The sequence below is a fragment of the Petromyzon marinus genome, chromosome 66 (genome assembly GCF_048934315.1).
Source record: "Petromyzon marinus isolate PM22_M1 ecotype Great Lakes invasive population chromosome 66, UKy_Petmar_22M1.pri1.0, whole genome shotgun sequence".
Taxonomy (NCBI): Eukaryota; Metazoa; Chordata; class Hyperoartia; order Petromyzontiformes; family Petromyzontidae; genus Petromyzon; species Petromyzon marinus.
Window position 1 is genome coordinate 4,732,796 of NC_133732.1, and position 18,483 is coordinate 4,751,278.

The 18,483-nt window shown below is 54.9% G+C and overlaps 1 protein-coding gene across 2 annotated transcripts in view; it reads right to left on the reverse strand.

Annotated features, from left to right (window-relative positions):
• PLG (plasminogen) overlaps positions 1–18,483 on the reverse strand; it is a 179,103-nt gene that overhangs the window by 123,222 nt on the left and 37,398 nt on the right. For both annotated transcript variants that reach the window (XM_076054559.1, XM_076054560.1), the window contains one exon: positions 3,502–3,637. In XM_076054559.1, the coding sequence (XP_075910674.1) occupies positions 3,502–3,637 (136 nt within the window). The remainder of the gene's footprint in view (positions 1–3,501; positions 3,638–18,483) is intronic.

The window sequence follows — 18,483 nt, forward strand, 5'->3', positions numbered from 1 at the left end:
TGACTGACCCCCCAGTGACCCCCCAGTGACCCCCAGTGACCCCTACTGGCTGACCTACAAGTGACTGATCTCTACTGACTGACCCCCCAGTGACCCCCCAGTGACCCCCAGTGACCCCTACTGACTGACCTACAAGTGACTGATCTCTACTGACTGACCCCCCAGTGACCCCCCAGTGACCCCCAGTGACCCCTACTGACTGACCTACAAGTGACTGGTCTCTACTGACTGACCCCCCAGTGACCCCCCAGTGACCCCAAGTGACCCCTACTGACTGACCTACAAGTGACTGATCTCTACTGACTGACCCCCCAGTGACCCCCCAGTGACCCCCAGTGACCCCTACTGACTGACCTACAAGTGACTGGTCTCTACTGACTGACCCCCCAGTGACCCCCAGTGACCCCCAGTGACCCCTACTGACTGACCTACAAGTGACTGATCTCTACTGACTGACCCCCCAGTGACCCCCCAGTGACCCCCAGTGACCCCTACTGACTGACCTACAAGTGACTGATCTCTACTGACTGACCCCCCAGTGACCCCCAGTGACCCCTACTGACTGACCTACAAGTGACTGATCTCTACTGACTGACCCCCCAGTGACCCCCAGTGACCCCTACTGACTGACCTACAAGTGACTGATCTCTACTGACTGACCCCCCAGTGACCCCCAGTGACCCCTACTGACTGACCTACAAGTGACTGATCTCTACTGACTGACCCCCCAGTGACCCCCAGTGACCCCTACTGACTGACCTACAAGTGACTGATCTCTACTGACTGACCCCCCAGTGACCCCCCAGTGACCCCAAGTGACCCCTACTGACTGACCTACAAGTGACTGATCTCTACTGACTGACCCCCCGGTGACCCCCCAGTGACCCCCAGTGACCCCTACTGACTGACCTACAAGTGACTGATCTCTACTGACTGACCCCCCAGTGACCCCCAGTGACCCCCAGTGACCCCTACTGACTGACCTACAAGTGACTGATCTCTACTGACTGACCCCCCAGTGACCCCCAGTGACCCCTACTGACTGACCTACAAGTGACTGATCTCTACTGACTGACCCCCCAGTGACCCCCCAGTGACCCCCAGTGACCCCTACTGACTGACCTACAAGTGACTGATCTCTACTGACTGACCCCCCAGTGACCCCCAGTGACCCCCAGTGACCCCTACTGACTGACCTACAAGTGACTGATCTCTACTGACTGACCCCCCAGTGAACCCCCAGTGACCCCCAGTGACCCCTACTGACTGACCTACAAGTGACTGATCTCTACTGACTGACCCCCCAGTGACCCCCAGTGACCCCTACTGACTGACCTACAAGTGACTGATCTCTACTGACTGACCCCCCAGTGACCCCCAGTGACCCCCAGTGACCCCTACTGACTGACCTACAAGTGACTGATCTCTACTGACTGACCCCCCAGTGACCCCCCAGTGACCCCCAGTGGCCCCTACTGACTGACCTACAAGTGACTGATCTCTACTGACTGACCCCCCAGTGACCCTCCAGTGACCCCCAGTGACCCCTACTGACTGACCTACAAGTGACTGATCTCTACTGACTGACCCCCCAGTGACCCCCCAGTGACCCCCAGTGACCCCTACTGACTGACCTACAAGTGACTGATCTGTACTGACTGACCCCCCAGTGACCCCCAGTGACCCCTACTGACTGACCTACAAGTGACTGATCTCTACTGACTGACCCCCCAGTGACCCCCAGTGACCCCCAGTGACCCCTACTGACTGACCTACAAGTGACTGATCTCTACTGACTGACCCCCCAGTGACCCCCAGTGACCCCTACTGACTGACCTACAAGTGACTGACCCCCCAGTGACCCCCAGTGACCCCTACTGACTGACCTACAAGTGACTGACCCCCAGTGACCCCCAGTGACCCCTACTGACTGACCTACAAGTGACTGACCCCCCAGTGACCCCCAGTGACCCCTACTGACTGACCTACAAGTGACTGACCCCCAGTGACCCCCAGTGACTGACCCCTACTGGCTGACCTACAAGTGACTGACCCCCAGTGACCCCCAGTGACCCCTACTGACTGACCTACAAGTGACTGACCCCCAGTGACCCCCAGTGACTGACCCCTAGTGACTGACCTACAAGTGACTGACCCCCAGTGACCCCCAGTGACCCCTACTGACTGACCTACAAGTGACTGACCCCCAGTGACCCCCAGTGACCCCTACTGACTGACCTACAAGTGACTGACCCCCAGTGACCCCCAGTGACTGACCCCTACTGGCTGACCTACAAGTGACTGACCCCCAGTGACCCCCAGTGACACCCCTACTGACTGACCTACAAGTGACTGACCCCCAGTGACCCCCAGTGACACCCCTACTGACTGACCTACAAGTGACTGACCCCCAGTGACCCCCAGTGACTGACCCCTACTGGCTGACCTACAAGTGACTGACCCCCAGTGACCCCCAGTGACAGCCCTACTGACTGACCTACAAGTGACTGACCCCCAGTGACCCCCAGTGACACCCCTACTGACTGACCTACAAGTGACTGACCCCCAGTGACCCCCAGTGACACCCCTACTGGCTGACCTACAAGTGACTGACCCCCAGTGACCCCCAGTGACACCCCTACTGACTGACCTACAAGTGACTGACCCCCAGTGACCCCCAGTGACTGACCCCTACTGGCTGACCTACAAGTGACTGACCCCCAGTGACCCCCAGTGACACCCCTACTGACTGACCTACAAGTGACTGACCCCCAGTGACCCCCAGTGACACCCCTACTGACTGACCTACAAGTGACTGACCCCCAGTGACCCCCAGTGACACCCCTACTGGCTGACCTACAAGTGACTGACCCCCAGTGACCCCCAGTGACACCCCTACTGACTGACCTACAAGTGACTGACCCCCAGTGACCCCCAGTGACTGACCCCTACTGACTGACCTACAAGTGACTGACCCCCAGTGACCCCCAGTGACCCCCAGTGACTGACCCCTACTGGCTGACCTACAAGTGACTGACCCCCAGTGACCCCCAGTGACACCCCTACTGACTGACCTACAAGTGACTGATCTCTACTGACTGACCCCCCAGTGACCCCCAGTGACCCCTACTGACTGACCTACAAGTGACTGATCTCTACTGACTGACCCCCCAGTGACCCCCCAGTGACCCCCAGTGACCCCTACTGACTGACCTACAAGTGACTGACCCCCAGTGACTGACCCCCAGTGACCCCCAGTGACCCCCAGTGACTGACCCCTACTGACTGACCTACAAGTGACTGACCCCCCAGTGACCCCCCAGTGACCCCCAGTGACCCCTACTGACTGACCTACAAGTGACTGACCCCCCAGTGACCCCCAGTGACCCCCCTACTGACTGACCTACAAGTGACTGACCCCCAGTGACCCCCAGTGACCCCCAGTGACCCCCAGTGACCCCTACTGACTGACCTACAAGTGACTGACCCCTACTGACTGACCTACAAGTGAAGGTCGTTTCGGCCTCACACTTCTCTGCACACTCCGACACGGAGGCCACGCTGTAGACCTCCCGCGTCACCGAGAAGATGTAGGACTCGTCGCTCCTGCGGTAGCCTCGCACCTCCACCGTCTGACCTGGGGTAGGGAGGGCACGGGGGAGGGGGGAATTGAGTTGCCATCGCCTGCGTCTCTGTGTGGTGAGTCTGTGGGTCTCTGTGTGGTGAGTCTGTGGGTCTCTGTGTGGTGAGTCTATGGGTCTCTGTGTGGTGAGTCTGTGGGTCTCTGTGTGGTGAGTCTATGGGTCTCTGTGTGGTGAGTCTGTGGGTCTCTGTGTGGTGAGCCTGTGGGTGTCTGTGTGGTGAGTCTGTGGGTGTCTCTGTGTGGTGAGTCTGTGGGTCTCTGTGTGGTGAGTCTGTGGGTCTCTGTGTGGTGAGCCTGTGGGTGTCTGTGTGGTGAGTCTGTGGGTGTCTCTGTGTGGTGAGTCTGTGGGTGTCTCTGTGTGGTGAGTCTGTGGGTCTCTGTGTGGTGAGTCTGTGGGTCTCTGTGTGGTGAGTCTGTGGGTGTCTGTGTGGTGAGTCTGTGGGTGTCTCTGTGTGGTGAGTCTGTGGGTCTCTGTGTGGTGAGTCTGTGGGTCTCTGTGTGGTGAGTCTGTGGGTCTCTGTGTGGTGAGTCTGTGGGTCTCTGTGTGGTGAGTCTGTGGGTCTCTGTGTGGTGAGTCTGTGGGTGTCTGTGTGGTGAGTCTGTGGGTGTCGCTGTGTGGTGAGTCTGTGGGTCTCTGTGTGGTGAGTCTGTGGGTCTCTGTGTGGTGAGTCTGTGGGTCTCTGTGTGGTGAGTCTGTGGGTCTCTGTGTGAGAGTCTGTGGGTCTCTGTGTGGTGAGTCTGTGGGTCTCTGTGTGGTGAGTCTATGGGTCTCTGTGTGGTGAGTATGTGGGTCTCTGTGTGGTGAGTCTGGGTGTCTCTGTGTGGTGAGTCTGTGGGTCACTGTGTGGTGAGTCTGTGGGTCTCTGTGTGGTGAGTCTGGGTGTCTCTGTGTGGTGAGTCTGTGGGTCTCTGTGTGGTGAGTCTGTGGGTCTCTGTGTGGTGAGTCTGTGGGTCTCTGTGTGGTGAGTCTGTGGGTGTCTCTGTGTGGTGAGTCTGTGGGTGTCTGTGTGGTGAGTCTGTGGGTCTCTGTGTGATGAGTCTGTGGGTCTCTGTGTGGTGAGTCTGTGCGTGTCTCTGTGTGGTGAGTCTGTGGGTGTCTCTGTGTGGTGAGTCTGTGGGTCTCTGTGTGGTGAGTCTGTGGGTCTCTGTGTGGTGAGTCTGTGGGTGTCTCTGTGTGGTGAGTCTGTGGGTCTCTGTGTGGTGAGTCTGTGGGTCTCTGTGTGGTGAGTCTGTGTGTCTCTGTGTAGTGAGTCTGTGGGTCTCTGTGTAGTGAGTCTGTGGGTCTCTGTGTGGTGAGTCTGTGGGTCTCTGTGTGGTGAGTCTATGGGTCTCTGTGTGGTGAGTCTGTGGGTCTCTGTGTGGTGAGTCTATGGGTCTCTGTGTGGTGAGTCTATGGGTCTCTGTGTGGTGAGTCTGTGGGTCTCTGTGTGGTGAGTCTGTGGGTCTCTGTGTGGTGAGTCTGTGGGTCTCTGTGTGGTGAGTCTGTGGGTCTCTGTGTGGTGAGTCTGTGGGTCTCTGTGTGATGAGTCTGTGGGTGTCTCTGTGTGGTGAGTCTGTGGGTGTCTGTGTGGTGAGTCTGTGGGTGTCTCTGTGTGATGAGTCTGTGGGTCTCTGTGTGGTGAGTCTGTGGGTCTCTGTGTGGTGAGTCTATGGGTCACTGTGTGGTGAGTCTGTGGGTGTCTGTGTGGTGAGTCTGTGGGTCTCTGTGTGGTGAGTCTGTGGGTGTCTGTGTGGTGAATCTGTGGGTGTCTGTGTGGTGAGTCTGTGGGTCTCTGTGTGGTGAGTCTGTGGGTCTCTGTGTGGTGAGTCTATGGGTCTCTGTGTGGTAAGTCTGTGTGTCTCTGTGTGGTGAGTCTGTGGGTCTCTGTGTGGTGAGTCTGTGGGTCTCTGTGTGGTGAGTCTGTGGGTCTCTGTGTGGTGAGTCTGTGGGTCTCTGTGTGATGAGTCTGTGAGTCTCTGTGTGTTGAGTCTGTGGGTCTCTGTGTGGTGAGTCTGTGGGTCTCTGTGTGGTGAGTCTGTGGGTCTCTGTGTGGTGAGTCTGTGGGTCTCTGTGTGGTGAGTCTATGGGTGTCTGTGTGGTGAGTCTGTGGGTGTCTCTGTGTGGTGAGTCTACGGGTCTCTGTGTGGTGAGTCTGTGGGTCTCTGTGTGGTGAGTCTGTGGGTGTCTCTGTGTGGTGAGTCTGTGGGTCTCTGTGTGGTGAGTCTATGGGTCTCTGTGTGGTGAGTCTGTGTGTCTCTGTGTGGTGAGTCTGTGGGTCTCTGTGTGAGTCTATGGGTCTCTGTGTGGTGAGTCTGTGGGTCTCCGTGTGGTGAGTCTGTGGGTGTCTCTGTGTGGTGAGTCTGTGGGTGTCTCTGTGTGGTGAGTCTGTGGGTGTCTCTGTGTGGTGAGTCTGTGGGTCTCTGTGTGGTGAGTCTATGGGTCTCTGTGTGGTGAGTCTGTGTGTCTCTGTGTGGTGAGTCTGTGGGTCTCTGTGTGGTGAGTCTGTGGGTCTCTGTGTGGTGAGTCTGTGGGTCTCTGTGTGGTGAGTCTGTGGGTCTCTGTGTGGTGAGTCTGTGGGTGTCTGTGTGGCGAGTCTGTGGGTCTCTGTGTGGTGAGTCTGTGGGTCTCTGTGTGGTGAGTCTGTGGGTCTCTGTGTGGTGAGTCTGTGGGTGTCTGAGTGTGGTGAGTCTGTGGGTCTCTGTGTGGTGAGTCTGTGGGTCTCTGTGTGGTGAGTGTGTGGGTCTCTGTGTGATGAGTCTGTGGGTCTCTGTGTGATGAGTCTGTGGGTGTCTCTGTGTGGTGAGTCTGTGGGTCTCTGTGTGGTGAGTCTGTGGGTGTCTCTGTGTGGTGAGTCTGTGGGTCTCTGTGTGGTGAGTCTGTGGGTCTCTGTGTGGTGAGTCTGTGGGTGTCTCTGTGTGGTGAGTCTGTGGGTCTCTGTGTGGTGAGTCTGTGGGTGTCTCTGTGTGGTGAGTCTGTGGGTCTCTGTGTGGTGAGTCTATGGGTCTCTGTGTGGTGAGTCTGTGTGTCTCTGTGTGGTGAGTCTGTGGGTCTCTGTGTAGTGAGTCTGTGGGTGTCTCTGTGTGGTGAGTCTGTGGGTCTCTGTGTGGTGAGTCTATGGGTCTCTGTGTGGTGAGTCTGTGTGTCTCTGTGTGGTGAGTCTGTGGGTCTCAGTGTGGTGAGTTTGTGGGTCTCTGTGTGGTGAGTCTGTGGGTCTCTGTGTGGTGAGTCTATGGGTCTCTGTGTGGTAAGTCTGTGTGTCTCTGTGTGGTGAGTCTGTGGGTCTCTGTGTGGTGAGTCTGTGGGTCTCTGTGTGGTGAGTCTGTGGGTCTCTGTGTGGTGAGTCTGTGGGTCTCTGTGTGGTGAGTCTGTGGGTCTCTGTGTGGTGAGTCTGTGGGTCTCTGTGTGGTGAGTCTGTGGGTGTCTCTGTGTGGTGAGTCTGTGAGTCTCTGTGTGTTGAGTCTGTGGGTCTCTGTGTGGTGAGTCTGTGGGTCTCTGTGTAGTGAGTCTGTGGGTCTCTGTGTGGTGAGTCTTTGGGTGTCTGTGTGATGAGTCTGTGGGTCTCTGTGTGGTGAGTCTGTAGGTGTCTCTGTGTGGTGAGTCTGTGGGTCTCTGTGTGGTGAGTCTGTGGGTCTCTGTGTGGTGAGTCTGTGGGTCTCTGTGTGGTGAGTCTGTGGGTGTCTGCGTGGTGAGTCTGTGTGTCTCAGTGTGGTGAGTCTGTGGGTGTCTGTTTGATGAGTTTGTGGGTCTCTGTGTGGTGAGTCTGTGGGTCTCTGTGTGGTGAGTCTATGGGTCACTGTGTGGTGAGTCTGTGGGTGTCTGTGTGGTGAGTCTGTGGGTCTCTGTGTGGTGAGTCTGTGGGTGTCTGTGTGGTGAATCTGTGGGTGTCTGTGTGGTGAGTCTGTGGGTCTCTGTGTGGTGAGTCTGTGGGTGTCTCTGTGTGGTTAGTCTGTGGGTGTCTGCGTGGTGAGTCTGTGGGTCTCTGTGTGGTGAGTCTGTGGGTCTCTGTGTGTTGAGTCTGTGGGTGTCTGTGTGCTGAGTCTGTGGGTCTCTGTGTGCTGAGTCTGTGGGTCTCTGTGTGGTAAGTCTGTGGGTCTCTGTGTGGTGAGCCTGTGGGTGTCTGTGTGGTGAGTCTGTGGGTCTCTGTGTGGTAAGTCTGTGGGTCTCTGTGTGGTGAGCCTGTGGGTGTCTGTGTGGTGAGTCTGTGGGTCTCTGTGTGGTGAGTCTGTGGGTCTCTGTGTGATGAGTCTGTGGGTCTCTGTGTGGTGAGTCTGTGTGTCTATGTGTCGTGAGTCTGTGGGTCTCTGTGTGGTGAGTCTGTGGGTCTCTGTGTGGTGAGTCTGTGGGTCTCTGTGTGAGTCTATGGGTCTCTGTGTGAGTCTATGGATCTCTGTGTGGTGGTGAGTCTATGGGTCTCTGTGTGAGTCTATGGGTCTCTGTGTGGTGAGTCTGTGGGTGTCTGTGTGGTGAGTCTGTGGGTCTCTGTGTGGTGAGTCTGTGGGTGTCTGTGTGGTGAGTCTGTGGGTGTCTGTGTGGTGAGTCTGTGGGTGTCTGTGTGGTGAGTCTGTGGGTCTCTGTGTGGTGAGTCTGTGGGTGTCTCTGTGTGGTGAGTCTGTGGGTGTCTGCGTGGTGAGTCTGTGGGTGTCTGTGTGGTGAGTCTGTGGGTGTCTCTGTGTGGTGAGTCTGTGGGTGTCTGTGTGGTGAGTCTGTGGGTGTCTCTGTGTGGTGAGTCTGTGGGTCTCTGTGTGGTGAGTCTGTGGGTGTCTCTGTGTGGTGAGCCTGTGGGTGTCTGTGTGGTGAGTCTGTGGGTCTCTGTGTAGTGAGTCTGTGGGTGTCTGCGTGGTGAGTCTGTGGGTCACTGTGTGGTGAGTCTGTGGGTGTCTGTTTGATGAGTTTGTGGGTCTCTGTGTGGTGAGTCTAGGGGTCTCTGTGTGGTGAGTCTGTGGGTCTCTGTGTGGTGAGTCTATGGGTCACTGTGTGGTGAGTCTGTGGGTGTCTGTGTGGTGAGTCTGTGGGTCTCTGTGTGATGAGTCTGTGGGTCTCTGCGTGGTGAGTCTGTGGATCTCTGTGTGATGAGTCTGTGTGTCTCTGTGTGATGAGTCTGTGGGTGTCTCTGTGGTGAGTCTGTGGGTCTCTGTGTGGTGAGTCTGTGGGTCTCTGTGTGGTGAGTCTGTGGGTCTCTGTGTGGTGAGTCTGTGGGTCTCTGTGTGGTGAGTCTGTGGGTCTCTGTGTGGTGAGTCTGTGGGTCTCTGTGTGGTGAGTCTGTGCGTCTCTGTGTGGTTAGTCTGTGGGTCTCTGTGTGGTGAATCTGTGGGTCTCTGTGTGGTGAGTCTGTGGGTCTCTGTGTGGTGAATCTGTGGGTCTCTGTGTGGTGAGTCTGTGGGTCTCTGTGTGGTGAGTCTGTGGGTCTCTGTGTGGTGAGTTTGTGGGTCTCTGTGTGGTGAGTCTGTGGGTCTCTGTGTGGTGAGTCTGTGGGTCTCTGTGTGGTGAGTCTGTGGGTCTCTGTGTGGTGAGTCTGTGGGTCTCTGTGTGGTGAGTCTGTGGGTCTCTGTGTGGTGAGTCTGTGGGTCTCTGTGTGGTGAGTCTGTGGGTCTCTGTGTGGTGAGTCTGTGCGTCTCTGTGTGGTTAGTCTGTGGGTCTCTGTGTGGTGAATCTGTGGGTCTCTGTGTGGTGAGTCTGTGGGTCTCTGTGTGGTGAATCTGTGGGTCTCTGTGTGGTGAGTCTGTGGGTCTCTGTGTGGTGAGTCTGTGGGTCTCTGTGTGGTGAGTTTGTGGGTCTCTGTGTGGTGAGTCTGTGGGTCTCTGTGTGGTGAGTCTGTGGGTCTCTGTGTGGTGAGTCTGTGGGTCTCTGTGTGTGAGCCAGGAGCTGTCACCCCCATCCACTATCACTCCGTGGGTCTCTTCATTAATTTTCGTGAATGGCATTTCGCTATGGGCCTAATTAAGCGGCCTATCCGACTGTAATTACACCCCAGCAGACACAAAGACAAAGATCCCCCGTGTAGCCTACACAGACTGTAGGGGAAAGTGCTGTTAGTAGCGAGTAGCGGTGTCTATGAAAATACAAAGAGAAAGATCCCCCAGGTAGTCTCTAGCAGGCTGTAGGGGCAAGTTGCTGTTAGTAAGCGAGTAGCAGTGTCTATGAAAATACAAAGAGAAAGATCCCCCAGGTAGCCTCTAGCAGGCTGTAGGGGCAAGTGCTGTTAGTAAGCGAGTAGCAGTGTCTATGAAAATACAAAGACAAAGATACCCCAGGTAGTCTCCAGCAGGCTGTAGGGGCAAGTGCTGTTAGTAAGCGAGAAGCAGTGTCTATGAAAATACAAAGACAAAGATACCCCAGGTAGCCTCCAGCAGGCTGTAGGGGCAAGTGCTGTTAGTAGCGAGTAGCAGTGTCTATGAAAATACAAAGACAAAGCTCTCCCAGGTAGCCTCTAGCAGGTTGTAGGGGCAAGTGTTGTTAGTAGCGAGTAGCGGTGTCTATGAAAATACAAAGACAAAGATCCCCCAGGTAGCCTCTAGCAGGCTGTAGGGGCAAGTGCTGTTAGTAAGCGAGTAGCAGCAGCTGCCTATGAAGGTTACCGGCGCTGTGGCACACACAGAGGGGGTGAGTGGCCAGCACCACCACCACGCCCGGCCGCCTTTGTCTCTCCCACAGTGGCGATGTTTACACACCGCACCAGATAACTCAGACACACAAAGACAAAGATCCCCCATATAGCCTTAACAGACTGTAGGGGCAAGTGCTGTTAGCGGGCACCTATGAAGGCCGGAACGGTACACGAGGGGGTGGGTCGCCAGCACCACGCCCGACCGCCTTTGTCTCCCTAGTGGCGATGTTTACTAAACACCGCACCAGGTACTCATTTGAGGCTGAGTTGACCTAGGGGAGGCCCGGGACCGGTTCAGATAATCGTCACTGGTGTTGGCCGTGAGCGGGAATCGAACCCGGGTCGCCAGGTTCATAGCGCAGCGTAGCGCTAACCACTACACTATCGCTCCCCACAGACACACACACAGTCACACACACACACACTCACACACACACTCTCACACACACACTCACACACACGCACTTTCACATACACACTCCCACAATACGCACGCACACTCACTCAGACACACACACTCACACACTCACACACACTCACACACACTCACACACACTCACACACACACTCACACACTCACACACACTCACACACACTCACACACACTCACACACACTCACACACACTCACACACACACTCACACACACTCACACACACTCACACACACTCACACACACACTCACACACTCACACACACTCACGCACTCACACACTCACACACTCACACACACTCACACCCACACTCACAAACTCACACACACACTCACACACTCACACACACTCACACACACACTCACACACTCACACACACACTCACACACTCACACACACTCACGCACTCACACACTCACACACACTCACACCCACACTCACACACTCACACTCTCACTCACACACTCACACACACACTCACACACTCACACACACTCACACACACTCACACACACACTCACACACACACTCACGCACTCACACACTCACACACACTCACACACACTCACACACACTCACACCCACACTCACACACTCACACTCTCACTCACACACTCACACACACACTCACACACTCACACACACACTCACACACACACTCACACACACACTCACACACTCACACACACACACTCACACACACTCACACACACACTCACACACAGTGCGTGGGTACACACCGCGACTACTCCACACTCTCACCCCCCTCTCTCTGCCTCTCCCCCTAACTCTCTCTGATGTCTGTCCAAGGATCCACCATAACCACAACCACCACAACCACCACAAACACCACAACCACCACCACCCCCTACACCACCACCACCACCCCAACCACCACCACCACAACCACCACAACCACCATCCCCACCACCACCCCCTACACCACCACCACCACCACCACCAACCCCCCCACCACCACCCCCTACACCACCACCCCCCCACAACCACCACCACCCCAACCACCCCCCCACCACCATCACCAACCCCACCACCCCACCACCACCACCCCCCCCCACCACCACCACCCCACAACCACCACCACCACCCCCACCACCACCACCACCGGGTAAAACTACGTGGCCGGGAGTCAGAGCCATTCCCTGTTCACCTTGGGGTGCGACAGGGATGTCCTCTGGCTCCCACATTATTTAACATCTATTGTGACCACGTAGTTCGTGAAGTTTTTGATGGCTGTACCAGAGGTATTTCCATCTGGTACAGATATAATGGGGGGCTAATCGATGCCCGGGTGCGGTCAAGGGATGGCTCCCTATTGCTCAACCACGTTATGTATGCCGATGATTTGGTAATTGCCGCTCACTCAGAGGAGGAGTTGGAGACGCTGCTGCTGAGACTGGAGCGTGCCACTATGAGGTGGGGCCTTACCATCAGCCCCACCAAAACTAAGCACCTGCCTGGGTATTTTGTACCATCGGACACTCCACCACCTCCACAACTCCCAATTGGTGATGGGGCAGTTGTGGAGAGAGTGGAGAGTTTCCCATACCTGGGCAGTGTGCTTATGACCGGCTCCGGTTTAACAGCAGAGGTCTCACTCCGAATCAGTCGAGCGGCAATATCTTTAAATCGGTTGCATAACGCTGTGTGGAAGCTTCCTGGTCTGTCGCTCCGCACGAAGCTTCAGGTCTTCTCGGCCACGGTCATTCCCTGCCTTCTCTACGCTTGCGAAACGTGGACCCCCTTAATGGAACATCATCGGCGGTTAGAAACATTTAGGCTGTCCTGCCTACGATCCATCCTGGGTTTAACCAGGCTGGATTGTGTGAGCAGCTCACAAATCCTTAAAAGATCTGGGCAAGGTCCCATCGGTGAGCTCCTCCGGCAGGCAAGGCTGCGATGGCTGGGTCATGTAGCCCACATGCCCAGCCACCGCATGGCGAAACAGCTTTTGTTCGGCCGGATCGAGGGGGCTAAACGGGCGCGGCACGGGCTATAGAAGAGATGGAGTGATGTGGTACAGGAGGACGTGGAGCTGAGTGGACTTGCAGATGACTGGTACCAGCGGTGTCAAGATCGGCCTCTGTGGAGGAGGCTCGTGAGAACAACGGAGGGCGGAGGAGCGACGCTCACAACAACGAGCGGAGCGCCGGGTGGCTAAAGCACAGCAGGTTGGCACAGTAGGGGGCACAGGTGGTGCATCAGCCAGTCATCTCAGTCAGTCGACCCGTGGCACCTGCTGGGTCTGCCCCGTGACCTCCTGCCAGCGGGCGTTCGACACTTCACGTGGCCTCAAGGTGCACGTAGCCTGGCACAAGCGTCGTGGTGACGTCACCGCCACTTAGTGTCGAATGGTGGTTGTTGTTGTTGTGTAGGTGTGTGTGGGTGTGTGTCATTGTGTGTTTGCGTGTGATTGTGTGTGGTTGTGTGTGTGGGTGTGTGGTTGTGAGTGGGGAGCGGTGGGTGTAGTGGTTAGCGCTACGCTGCGCTACGAACCCGGCGATCCGGGTTCGATTCCCGATCACGGCCAACACCACCGGTGACGATTATCTGAACCGGTCCCGGACCTCCCCTAGGTCGCCTCAGCCTCAAGCGAATATCTGGTGCGGTGTGTAGTAAACATCCCCACTAGGGGAGACAAAGGCGGACGGGCGTGGTGCTGGCCACCCACCCCCTCGTGTGCCGTGCCGGCCTTCATAGGTGGTGCTGCTACTCGCTAAGAGCACTTGCCCCTACAGTCTGTAAAGGCTACACGGGGGATCTTTGTCTTTGTGTGTTCACAGGCGATGCTACCCGCTAAGAGCACTTGCCCCTACAGTCTGTAAAGGCTACACGGGGGATCTTTGTCTTTGTGTGATCTTCATCCATCAGTGGATAGGCCGTGGTGGTGGTGATGGCAATTAGAGACGGAGAGAGAGGAGCACGTGGATTAGAGATCACAAAGACAAAGATCCCCCGTGTAGCCTCTAACAGACTGCTGGGGCAAGTGCTGTGAGTAGCGAGTAGCACCGCCTATGAACACACAAAGACAAAGATCCCCCGTGTAGCCTTCACAGACTGCTGGGGCAAGTGCTGTCAGCGAGTAGCACCGCCTGTGAACACACAAAGACAAAGATCCCCCGTGTAGCCTTCACAGACTGCTGGGGCAAGTGTTGGTAGCGAGTAGCACCCTAATGAAGAGTGGCAAGGCACACACGAGAGGGGGTGGGTGGCCAGCACCACGCCCGGCCGCCTTTGTCTCCCTTAGTGAGACATCACCACCACCACCACAACACCACGTACATAGAACATGACCAAGGCCACTTGTATTGCGATCGGAACGCCGTGGGTACTGGTTTTTTTTTCCTTTTAATTATTTTCAATTTTCTTTGGTTCTTTCGGTAAAGTCACCACGTAGAATGAGAATAAAATAATAAATTGATAAAATAAAATAACACAATAATATTATTGTGTTATTTTATTTTTTATAAATTAACACAATACTATTATTGTGTTATTTTATAAATAACACAATACTATTATTGTGTTATTTATTATTGTGTTATTTTATTTTTTATAAATAACACAATAATATTATTGTGTTATTTTTTTTATAAATAACACAATAATAGTATTATTATTTATAAATAACACAATAATATTATTGTGTTATTTATAAAATAAAATAACAATAATATTATTGTGTTATTTTATTTTATCAATTTATTATTTTATTCTCATTCTACGTGGTGACTTTACCGAAAGAACCAAAGAAGATGAATCCTTGCAGTCACGAAAGCTTTAAATCGATATTTTCAATTTATTATTTTTAATTAACGTTTTATTTCATTTGTATTTTCTATTTTTTTTTCTTTCTATTTTCCATCTTCGTGACTTCAGCGAAAGAACCAAGAACAGGGCTCCCCTTGCAGGCGAGCAAGTTTCACGTCGAAAATGTTCATCGACAAATCTGCTCAACGATTCCAGCTTTTTCATTTGAATCAGGCGAGGGTTCACACGGCTCCACGTGGCTCTTCCATTGCACAAACCACTTGGCCGTGGCGACATTCTTGTTGATATCAGCAGCCGGACACGCTAAACGCACGCGTTGTTCATGGTGAATGTGGAGGAAGGGGAGGTGGAGGTGGGGGACAACTGAGATCACGGAGAGCAATCCACGAGACCACGGGGGGGAGAGAGAGAGAGACGCAGACTCCGAATATACAGCAGATCGAACCCACGACCTCCTGTAGACTTGGTGAGGTAGTCAACATCTCCTAGCCACCGTGATGATGATGATGATGGTTGTTGTGGAACCCACGACCTCCTGTACACCAGGCGAGGTAGTCAACATCTCCTAGCCACCGTGATGATGATGGTGGTGGTGGTGGAACCCACGACCTCCTGTAGACCAGTCCAGGTGGTCAACATCTCCGAGCCACCGTGATGATGATGATGATGGTGGTGGTGGAACCCACGACCTCCTGTAGACCAGGCGAGGTAGTCAACATCTCCTAGCCACTGTGATGATGATGTTGGTGGAACCCACGACCTCAGTACACCAGGCGAGGTAGTCAACATCTCCTAGCCACCGTGATGATGATGGTGGTGGTGGTGGAACCCACGACCTCCTGTACACTGGGCGAGGTGGTCAACATCTCCTAGCCACTGTGATGATGATGATGATGGTGGTGGAACCCACGACCTCCTGTAGACCAGGCCAGGTGGTCAACATCTCCGAGCCACTGTGATGATGATGATGGTGGTGGAACCCACGACCTCCTGTACACCAGGCGAGGTAGTCAACATCTCCTAGCCACCGTGATGATGGTGGTGGTGGAACCCACGACCTCCTGAACACCAGGCGAGGTAGTCAACATCTCCTAGCCAACGTGATGATGATGGTGGTGGAACCCACGACCTCCTGTACACCAGGCGAGGTAGTCAACATCTCCTAGCCACCGTGATGATGGTGGTGGTGGAACCCACGACCTCCTGTACACCAGGCGAGGTAGTCAACATCTCCTAGCCACCGTGATGATGGTGGTGGAACCCACGACCTCCTGTACACCAGGCCAGGTAGTCAACATCTCCTAGCCACCGTGATGATAATGATGGTGGTAAAACCCACGACCTTCTGAACACCAGGCGAGGTAGTCAACATCTCCTAGCCACCGTGATGATGATGGTGGTGGAACCCACGACCTCACGTACCCCAGGCGAGGTAGTCAACATCTCCTAGCCACCGTGATGATGGTGGTGGAACCCACGACCTCCCGTACACCAGGCGAGGTTGTCAACATCTCCTAGCCACCGTGATGATAATGATGGTGGTGGAACCCACGACCTCCTGTACACCAGGCGAGGTAGTCAACATCTCCTAGCCACCGTGGTGATGGTGGTGGAACCCACGACCTCCTGAACACCAGGCGAAGTAGTCAACATCTCCTAGCCACCGTGATGATAATGATGGTGGTGGAACCCACGACCTCCTGAACACCAGGCGAGGTAGTCAACATCTCCTAGCCACCGTGATGATAATGATGGTGGTGGAACCCACGACCACCTGAACACCAGGCGAGGTAGTCAACATCTCCTAGCCACCGTGATGATGGTGGTGGTGGAACCCACGACCTCCTGTACACCAGGCGAGGTAGTCAACATCTCCTAGCCACCGTGATGATGGTGGTGGTGGTGGAACCCACGACCTCCTGCACACCAGGCGAGGTAGTCAACATCTCCTAGCCACCGTGATGATGGTGGTGGTGGTGGAACCCACGACCTCCTGCACACCAGGCGAGGGAGTCAACATCTCCTAGCCACCGTGATGATGGTGGTGGTGGTGGAACCCACGACCTCCTGAACACCATGCGAGGTAGTCAACATCTCCTAGCCACCGTGATGATGATGGTGGTGGTGGAACCCACGACCTCCTGAACACCAGGCGAGGTAGTCAACATCTCCTAGCCACCGTGATGATGATGGTGGTGGTGGAATCCACGACCTCCTGAACACCAGGCGAGGTAGTCAACATCTCCTAGCCACCGTGATGATGATGGTGGTGGTGGAACCCACGACCTCCTGAACACCAGGCGAGGTAGTCAACATCTCCTAGCCACCGTGAAGATGATGGTGGTGGTGGAACCCACGACCTCCTGAACACCAGGCGAGGTAGTCAACATCTCCTAGCCACCGTGATGATGATGGTGGTGGTGGAACCCACGACCTTCTGTACACCTGGCGAGGTAGTCAACATCTTCTAGCCACCGTGATGATGGTGGTGGAACCCACGACCTCCTGTACACCAGGCGAGGTAGTCAACATCTCCTAGCCACCGTGATGATGATGGTGGTGGAACCCACGACCTCCTGTACACCAGGCGAGGTAGTCAACATCTCATAGCCACCGTGATGGTGATGGTGGTGGATGAACCCACGACCTCCTGAACACCAGGCGAGGTAGTCAACATCTCCTAGCAACCGTGATGATGATGGTGGTGGTGGAACCCACGACCTCCTGTACACCTGGCGAGGTAGTCAACATCTCCTAGCCACCGTGACGATGATGGTGGTGGAACCCACGACCTCCTGTACACCAGGCGAGGTAGTCAACATCTCCTAGCCACCGTGATGATGATGGTGGTGGAACCCACGACCTCCTGTACACCAGGCGAGGTAGTCAACATCTCATAGCCACCGTGATGGTGATGGATGAACCCACGACCTCCTGAACACCAGGCGAGGTAGTCAACATCTCCTAGCCACCGTGATGATGATGGTGGTGGTGGAACCCACGACCTCCTGTACACCTGGCGAGGTAGTCAACATCTCCTAGCCACCGTGATGATGATGGTGGTGGAACCCACGACCTCCTGTACACCAGGCGAGGTAGTCAACATCTCCTAGCCACCGTGATGATGATGGTGGTGGAACCCACGACCTCCTGTACACCAGGCGAGGTAGTCAACATCTCATAGCCACCGTGATGGTGATGGTGGTGGATGAACCCACGACCTCCTGAACACCAGGCGAGGTAGTCAACATCTCATAGCTACCGTGATGATGATGGTGGTGGTGGAACCCACGACCTCCTGTACACCAGGCGAGGTAGTCAACATCTCCTAGCCACCGTGGTGATGATGGTGGTGGAACCCACGACCTCCTGTACACCTGGCGAGGTAGTCAACACTGCGAACAAACTCTAAGCTCTGTTTTATTTTAATGCCCTCACTGAGCTGCATTTTGCGCAATCCGATCACAAGCTGATAGCAGCTCGACAAAACGATCATTACCATCATCACCATCATCACCACCACCATCACCACCACCATCACCATCACCACCACCATCACCACCACCATCACCACCATCACCATGATCACCACCACCACCATCACCATGATCACCACCACCACCATCACCACCATCACCATCACCACCATCACCACCACCACCATCACCATCACCACGATCACCACCACCATCATCATCACCACCACCATCACCACCATCACCATGATCACCATCATCACCACCACCATCACCACCATCACCATGATCACCATCATCACCACCACCATCACCACCATCATCACCACCACCACCATCACCACCACCATCACCACCATCACCATCACCACCACCATCACCACCACCACCATCACCACCACCATCACCACCATCACCATCATCACCACCACCATCACCACCATCATCATCACCACCACCACCACCATCACCACCACCATCACCACCACCATCACCACCACCACCATCACCACCATCATCACCACCATCACCATGATCACCATCATCACCACCACCATC